Consider the following 9232-nt stretch of genomic DNA (forward strand, 5'->3'; position numbering starts at 1 on the left):
GGGACTCGTGGGTCACCAGCAGGGCCGTCCAGGAGCCACTGGGCCATCTTCCAGGGCCATGGGAGCCGATGAGCCTTCACTCTATGGTGTGGCCTGGAATCCCCTCACTCACAGGGAGGGACATGCTCAGGACCAGGCCTCAGGCTGGCACAGACATCATTGCATCTGGAGCCATGAGGGCGGATGGAGGAGCAGAAACATCCCGTTGAGAACGAGCTCCTCAGAGACACACATCATCCCTCTTAAGCTTTCCTCTCCTTGTCCATCTCTCCTCCTGAAGCGGCTGGCGTATCCTCTTCCTTGTCTGCAGTAACGTTGGGAGCGCTGGAGCTCTGGGCTTGTAGGCCTTGCTTCTGGACCCACAGCAACCCGTCCAGCCCTCTGTATAAACTCGGGACTCCAAGGGGCAGAGCTGGGATATGAGGGAGCAGGACAAGGATCCGGGCTGGTGGAGAGAGGGGAGGCCTGTGTGCTGCCTGCCATCGGAATCCTAAGTTACGGTAAAAGGTGCTGGAGACAGGAGACGGGGCGGGCAGGAGGTATTTACAGAAGCATATCCGGTGCTTCGGAACCTGGCCCCATCATCGTGCGAGAGTCCTACTGCAGCAGCCTCTCCCTCCGGAGGGATGTGCTTTCTGCAGGGCTCCGAGTTGGCCCCAGATGCAGTCCAGGCCGCTTCTCCGCAGGCACCCTGGTCTTCCCCAGGCTGCCCCGCCCCGCCTTCCTCCCTCTCCCAGGAAACACAAATACTAACTCCAAGCATGGAGGGGGGTGGACGTAATGGAGATAACTCAGTCTGGCAGGGAATACTCAGTTACCTCCTCCTCCTCCTCCTCTTCCTCCTCCTCCTCCTCCTCTATAATCGCTATTTTATATGAAAAGTATCTGGTTTGTCCATCCACCTGACCGATACAAAGGCCAAGGAGAAAATAACTTGAAACCTGCAGCCCTCTTAAGCAAGAGGCTGATAACGCTGAGAAAAATTAGGTCAGAGTTTCCTTTGCCGGTCAGGAAATTCCACTTTTCCGAAGCGAGGCCATTCCAAGGTGGTGAGCTGAGCCCGCTGCCAAAACCCGCCCCTCTGCTGCTGCACAGAACCCGCCTGACAAACCAACGGGAGGCCACATCGCTGGGTTCGAATCCCAGCTCCCCCCACTTCCTATCTGGTGACCTAGGCCCAATGGCTGAACCACCAACCCCCTCATCTATAAAGTGGAGATAATGACTGTGGTTAAGGTTAACTAGTTGCAATCACTACGAGCCAGGTTAGAGCCCCTATTTTAAGCTGGTTATATGTGTTGGTTCGTTTAATGCTCATATCCCTTTGAAGAAGGTACTAATATTACCCATATTTCAATAATAGTGCCTACTGCAAAGGGTTGTTTTGAGGATCAAGTGAATTAATAATATGTGTCAATTGCTTAAGACAGTTTGTGGCACACAGTCCTGGTCCCATGAATACCAGCCTGTCAGCCTGCAGCAACTGGGGACGCAGAAGCACACAGGGGAGCAGCAGACCCCAAATCAGGATCCTAAAGAGAAACCCATGAGTCTGGCTTTTCCCACAGGCTTTTGCAGCCTGGATCTGATAGATGGCCTATGTCGCCCAAATTAGATCAAGTCTGAACATCCTTCCTGTCTACCCACATTAAGACGCAGGTAGGAAGTTGTTTTCCATTTCTTGCTGGCTTCTCTCTCGCACCGGGCAGCCGCGGGGGCCGTGATGTTGCAGGCTCAGCAGGCACCGCTGGAGGTGTGAGCGGGAGGAGGCAGCCCCACCAGCGGGCTTCTAATTGCCAACAATTAAAGCTTCACATCACTGAATTATGTAGTTGGCAGCCCCCGTTGCTATCTGCTATCGCATTTAAGTGGAAGCTGAAGGAAGAAGGGACTCTAGAATCCTGCTGCTTCTAAAGGGGATTTTGGTTTCTGCAAATGTTAGAAAATAAAAATCCATTTCTGTCGGGGGGAGGCGGTGGGGAGTGTGGCTCCTCGCCTTGTAGAACTGGTGTTAAGGCTGACCAGGACATGTGCTGTTGCATCTCCTCTGTTTCTGGGGTCCCTGATGTGCCCACAGCCAGGGTGTGACTTGGCGGGAGCAGAGGGGCAACGTGTGGTTCACGGCTGATGGCGCGGCTGGGCGTGATGGAAGTCAGGTCAGAAGGACAGACGCTCCAAGGTACAGACATGTCTGCTCAGACTCATAGATGTATGCAATGGTTTTATGGTTTATTATTCATTTAGATCTTACATTATATATCTCCTTTGTTAGGAATAATTTTTGACATCAAAACCCACCTCTGTGCTGTCGAAGAGAGGTGGCAGAATTTTATTTGTTTGTTTGTTTGTTTATGGGTTAAATGGAAGAGAAGGCTGGTGTCCATAGCTGCCAGGAGGAAGAAATTCATAGAGCCTGGGCTTGGGGGCGGGACACAGCTAGGTGTGAATCTAATCTCTTTCACTATGAGTCGGGTGACCGCTATGTCTTCATCCTCAGGTTCCTCTATGTAAAGAAAGAATCGTAATGTGACCTGGCGAGGCAGATATCAGAACGAGAATATAGATGCTCAGTGGATAAACGGGCCCGATAAGTGGCAGCTGGCATACCCTCGCCGTCACTGTCTCTGTTTGCCCTGCTGTGATGCTCGTACCCTGTGCGCCTTCAACGCACGTTTGTGCCCAGCCTGCGTTCATAATGCGGGCACGCGAAATAAAATCCGTGGTCGCCATTCCCTGCAGAGCTCCTGAGTCAGTGACAGTGGCGAGCGCCCTTTACATCATTACGCAGAGCAGTTCAGCTCCTCAAATGAGAAAAACCTACAATCTCTCCAGTCCAAAAGCCTTAGCTGATATGGAGGGGAGAGAGGTGATGGGGGGCGGGGGTGGGGGAGGGGAGGCTGAAATTTGGTAGGTGGAGAATGAATATTCTGTAGGGACCAACTGCTGTGATGAGAGGAGGTTGGCGAGCTGGCTAGAGGTGAGAAAGCCTGGGCCATTTTGCCCCCTGTCAGAGACTGTTACCCCATTAACTCCGCCCTGCTGTTCACTGCTCTTTGGGTGTCAGGTGGTGTTACTTTCTAATTCCGGCATTGTCCTGAGGTGGCGCAAGGTGGCCCAGGCTTCTTTGATTCCACTTTCATAAATTCTCGCCATAGCCCCTATATGAAGCTAACCTTGTTTTACAGATGAAGAGACTGAGAGAGGTTCGGAGTGGCCGTGTGACCTGCCCAGGATGCGAAATGGGAGAACCGGCATTCCAGTTCAGATTTGCCTGATCCCAAAGCCCAGGTGTCATTCGCTCCGCCACGTAGCTGTAAACTCCAGGGATTAGACGGTGACCTTCGGGCCCTCCATCACTAAGTTACACTCTGGGCAATCACACGTGGCATCTATATCATACTTAGGCAGTGAGACGAAGATGCTAATAAATGAGTAATAGTTTTGGTAACTTCTGCATAACAAATTACCTGAAAACCTAAGGAGGTTGCTCATGATTTTGTGGGTCGGGAATTTGAGAAGGGCTCAGCTGGGCAGTTCTTGCTGGGGTTTCTCATGCAGGTGCAGTCAGATGTTGGCTGGGGCTGCAGTCATCCAAAAGCTCCACTGGGCTGGACGTCCGGGATGGCTCCATCCCCTGGCTGGCAGCTAATGTTGACCATTGGCTAGGAGCATCTGAGTTGTTACCCAGAGCACCTGTGCATGGCCTGCAAAGCCGTGTAAACAACCAGGGGCAATTTTGCCTTCCCAGGGACATTTTTGTGCTACTAGCATCTGGTGGGCAGAGGCAGGGATACTGCTGAACATCCTGCCCTCTGCGTGACAGCCTCCCACAACAAAGAATTATCCAGCCTTAAATATTGATAGGGCCAAGTTTGAGAACCCTTCCCTAAAGCATGGCAATCTCAGAGGAGCTGGATTTCTTACATGGGGGCTGGCTTCCCCAAGGGAGCTCCCAAGAGAACCAGACAGAAAATGTGTCTCCTTTGATGACCCCGCCTCAGACGTTACACAGCATCATCTCTGTGTAGGCTACTGGTCAAAGCAGTCACAAACCTGCCTACCCTCAAGGGGAGGAGACATGCGTGGAGCTCCCCTCTGCCGACGAGAGGAGTGTCAAGGAATTTATGGTCACTTTTTCAGCACCATAGAATGTAGCGGGAGTCAGCATGATGGAAAGCAGGCAGGGCCATTGACCTCTGGCCACCAGCTCAGCCTGCTGCAAGCTGGCCAACTGATGCTGAGGCACCAGACCAGCTGACAGGAGCAGCTGTTGTTACTGTCCAGAACCCTTTCTCCCTGAACCCTTCATCAAGCACTACTGGGGTTTTGGGGAGATCAGAGTGTCTACAATGGACCATCCTTCCACTCTCTCCTTCTCTACAATTAAACCTGCCCATCCTCCCAGAAGTCTTCTAACTGGGCTCCCACTCACACCTGTACCCTCACCTATCTCTAAGCACCTAAGCATCTCATTGCATGTCTATTTATTATTGGCTTGGGCAGGGAAATGTGCCATTAGTGATTTAATCTCCACAAGACATTTCTTCCTAATTGCTAGTCATGGATGATAATTAGCGACTGTTAATTCCTGATAATTAACAAGCTAATACTTAGAGGTAATGGCGCCCGAGTAATCATCTTAAAAGGCTCAAAGCTGAGGTGCTTCCTGTGGTCCCTAAGCCCCAAAGGATAACATTGTTTCAGCATCTCTAGCCCAGGAATTGGCTGGAACCCAGCATTTTTATTGACGAGGGCAATGATTGGAGAATTGACAACTTTACTCTCTAATTTAGTTCTCTCGTCTGGATATAGAAATAATACATTGTTTTTTTTGTTTTTGGTTTTGTTTTTTTTTAGAAGTTTTGTCGAGCACAGGAAAGCATAAAGAAAATTAAATATATATAACCTTATTACCTGGAAGCATCAACCATCAACATTTTTGTTTATTTCTTCCTGGTCTATGAATTTTTTTCACAGTTGAATTCATATAATACATGTGGTTTTGCATCCAATTTAATGCATTTAATATTATAGCTTAAATATCTTCTCTGGTGGTAGCAACTTGTAAAAAATAGCTGCCTTCCCCGTCAGAGGAATGAAATGAATGGTATGGGAAGGGGAAGCAATCACGTAAAAGCAAAAGCTGGACAAAGCCCTGACCCTGTGGGAATGACACGTTTATTCCAAACCAGTGTCTTCTGGTGGCCCCCAGCCCTGCCTGCACCAACCGAAGACATCGGGTGGGAGAATATGTGTGTTCACATGCAGTCACATGGGAAAAAAGCCCGGAAGGCAATGAACGAAGATGTCACTAATGGTGTCGTTGTCAAGATGGGGCGGAACGGGTAATTTTCATCTTCTGCTTTTGTAATTTTCCATGCGGTCCAGAGAAAGAAAAACACATTGGATTCGCTTTCCAAAGGTGTCCGGTTCACACTTTCATCCCTCCACAGACCTGGCGGGGTCATTCCCCGCTGGGCCTTGATTTTCTTATATGTGTTTGGAGGGTAAGATTAGTCTTCCCGCCCTAAAACGTGGCTTTCAGAATCAGAAACGCTGAGTCAGAGCCCGGCCACCCCCAGGAGGCAGCCCCGTGGGAGGGAGAAACAGCTCTGATGCAACCCTTGGCCGTTTGCAAAGACAGTCTTCCAGGTATTGTGTCACATACGTTTCTGGATTCCCTAGCGACCTGCTTTGGCGTGTCTTTACCCAGCACTTCTGTATCTGTGTATTTCTTCAGTGGGGAGATGGTGTCGCCAGTGCACAGATTTTGGAATTAGACCTAGGTTTAAATCCAGTCTGTCACCCACCTGTGACGTCCTACTTAACATCTCTGAGCCTCAGTGTCTCCATCTACAAAATGGGGCTAATACTACTTCTTACTTATGGGGAGGTCCTGATGAGCTACTACCGTACAATCAGCGGCTTTTCCGTATTCAACGAAATTTATCTATAAATAACTATGACTTCATAATAGAAGCATAAATACAATTGTGTAATGAATAAGATTGTTATTTTTCACTCTGTACAGAGTTCCATAAATTCGTCACATCGTCCGGAAGGGGACTTTGCCCTTTTCCCAAGCTTACTCCAGGCTCGAAGCTCTGCTTCTGTAGAGTTCGACAGGTCAGATCAGCTTCGGTTTCTTCTTTTATATCTTGCATTTGTGGATTCAGATCCAATCTCCTCTCCACTTTCATCTTTCCAAACCTCCAAGACCCGAATCTTTTTGGTCTCACTGCCAAGCTTATCATTGAGATTGGCTGTTCCGCTCCGGCCAGGTACCAGCTATCATATTTCAAAGCCCCGATCTGTCTGCCTTGCAAGAACAGGAGCTTATTTGCCTATTGTTCCTTCATAGTAATTCCTTACATCAGAATCGTGCTTTAGAATTTTCAATGCGCTGTCAGACCGCTGTTGTGTTCAATCGCCCAGCAGTTTTGTGCAGCGGGCGAGGGCAGGCCTTATTATTCTTCATAGAAGGCAGCCTCGTACCCAAAGTGGGTTTCATGGAACAAGTTACCATTTTGTGGACAGATAAGTTTGGAAAACAGTGGAATGAGCAAAACTAAACAGGCTTTTCATACCTTTAACATATTAATGTGCAATGAGATTCTCCAAGACCTGAATGCAGTGCTTCCCAAGCTTTCTTTTCCACCAGCTCTTTTTTGCTAGAATATTCCAAGGAAGTTTTGCTCCTGGAACCCACTTTGGGAAACACTCACAGGGGTGGCATGAGAAGGGTCTTGAGAATGAAGCAGGATGAAGTTCAAACGCAGGCACCACCACTTGCTACCGGCGTGATCTTGGGCAAGTTTTTTAATTTCTGTGATCCTTCCTTTGCTCCCCTGTGAAACGAGGGTGGTAACAGAGTTGTAAGCATTAAAATCGACAGTGGAGTGCTTAGCAGAACGCCTAGCAATGGTAAACCTTCGATATACTTTAGCTTTATGGTTGGTCTCTTCCTCTCTGTTACCTGGGAGAAGAGTGGGCCTCAGAAAGGTACATTTGCCAACGTTACACAGCTATTTAGTGACAGGGTTGAGTATGCAGTCTGGGTTTCCTGCCTCTCGAGACTGCCGCACATGGGGCTGTCATCCAGGCATCTCGTGCCTTCATTCCCCTCTCCTGCCCTTATTCCCACCAAACATCTTTGGGGTTCTAATTCCATTCTCTCTGGCAGAAGCTGGGGTTCCGGGAGCCTCAAATGTAAGTGAAAATACTTAGCAAACCACCGTTAAAATGTTAATTATCATCCGCACATTACTGCCCGCCCCACCAAGCCATGCAGCAGTGTCTCTGGGGCCCCTCCAGGCAGCCTGCCTGCCGCCGCACCACCCCTCCTCAGGACCCAGGTTCCACCTGTCATGCTGTCCCGCCCCCGTGTCATAGTCCTGCTCTGTTCTTGCATGTTTTTCCAGCTCGCGAACTCTTCAAGCCACAGTGCCTCCGATTCCTTTGCCTCTTCTGCAGCGAGCACTGTGCTCCACTCATAGGAGGCACTTTATTGCATCCTTGCAACCCAATCAGGAACCCAAGCCGTCCTGCTCCGCCTCCCACCCCGTCCTGTGAAGAACGACTTGGCTTGGTGGAGAGAGCAGTCTGTTTGGCATTTCATTTTCCCCCTCTTTGTCAAAGCCACCTCAGGAGGGAGTGGCTTAAATTAAACCCCCACGCTCTCCTGCCTTGCATAGGGCGCCTCTGCTTCCACAGGCTCCCACGCGCCTCCGGGAAGCTAGCGTGGGGCTCATTCTGTAGGTCAATCAACTCGCTCGTGGTCAGCAGATAGGGCAGGGCTGGTGATACGGAATGAGGGCCAAGATGTTCTCCCTCCTTCTTGCAGAGAGCACCCATTTTCCTTCCCTCTCCCCTCTCTCCCCTCTCCTACAGTGCGCTCAGACTCCACAGACAAATCAAGCCTCCAGACTTGAGTGTGGCTTCTCTCCCCTTTCTGCTGACTCAGCCAGGATACACTTGTGCCTCAGCTGAGATATGTTGCCATACCCTATGTAGGGCTCCTGAGTCACCACCAGGGCCCTGAGCTTGGTGACCCCACCTCCCCACCATTGGTGCTATGACACCTGACTCTTAACTCTTAACACCCTGTTTCAAAATTTCTGGTTTTGCATGATTGCAAGGGTTGACATCTTGGCAACGTTGCAAGCATGACTGGCTTAGGCAAGACACATTGAGGTGCCCAGGCCCCACCCTCTTCTAGAGGTGTCTCTGTCTGCCCCCTTCAGTCCCACTGGGTGACCCTCCTCTGGGCTCTCATCACACCCTGGGCTTCCCTGTCATAGTAGGTACTACACTGTAGTGTAGTCACCTGTTTGCTTAGCACAGTGTTCCTCAGACTTTAGCAGGTATACGACTCTCCACATTACAGTGCAGATTCAGATTTAGAAATCTGGAGGGCCCTGAGATGCTGCATTTTGGACAAGCTCCCAGGTGATCCGTGGTTCACACTCTGAGCACAAAAATCAATAGTTCTGAACTTGGGCTGCACATTAGATCACTGGGATGGCTTAAAAAATATCATTAGCTCCATTTGAGCCCAGTTGCACCAAAATCTTTCAGAGTGGCACCCAGGCGTTGGGGACTTTTAGGCGCTCCTTTGGGGACTCTAGACTGCAGCCAGAGTTCAGAGCCCTGAGCTGGGCCGCGGGATCTGTGGGGGCCGACATCCCTCTGCCTCATCCCTCACGTCTCACGTTTTCTCAGCTCCAAGCCCAATGCCTGGCCCCGGCAGGTATCAACAGGTATGCTCATGGCTCGCCCCGCATAGACTCTTGGCTTCTCTCTGGCTGGTTCAGCACTGGCTCCTGCCAATACTGTGTGCTGAGCAGGCAAGAGTCAGACGGTTTCTGATTAGGTGGCTTTAGGAGGCCTGTTGAACTTGGACTGTGGCGAGGCTTCTTTACTTGTGTTGACTTAGAACTACAACTGATTGGAGTCCATGAGGAAGACACCTCCCCAAGATACCCTCTTCTGCCTTCAGCCTCCTCCCAAGGCTGCTGCCAATCCCCTGACTGGATCCTGCAGCTCTCTGCGGGGTGCACTTGAACCTCGGAGTCCTTCTCAATACCAAGAAGCCCACCCAGCAGAGCTCACTCCTCCATCCCTCCTCCCTGCTCCCCGAGGTCTTGGGCAGAGACCTACCGCAGTCTCCATCAAGCTGCATGTTAATTGCCTTTGTTCTTCTAGGCAGGAAGCCTTCAAGGTCAAGTATAGT

At 50.2% G+C, this 9232-nt stretch overlaps 1 protein-coding gene across 1 annotated transcript in view; it reads left to right on the forward strand.

The window, feature by feature from the left end:
• The first annotated feature begins 5331 nt into the window (after positions 1-5331).
• The window catches only part of CACNG5 (calcium voltage-gated channel auxiliary subunit gamma 5), a 10401-nt gene continuing 6500 nt past the window's right edge, over positions 5332-9232 (forward strand). The window contains exon 1 of the mRNA XM_011368574.1: positions 5332-5345. Coding sequence (XP_011366876.1) covers positions 5332-5345 — 14 coding nt within the window. The remainder of the gene's footprint in view (positions 5346-9232) is intronic.

Source organism: Pteropus vampyrus, unplaced genomic scaffold (assembly GCF_000151845.1).
Source record: "Pteropus vampyrus isolate Shadow unplaced genomic scaffold, Pvam_2.0 Scaffold143, whole genome shotgun sequence".
In the NCBI taxonomy this organism is placed as follows: Eukaryota; Metazoa; Chordata; class Mammalia; order Chiroptera; family Pteropodidae; genus Pteropus; species Pteropus vampyrus.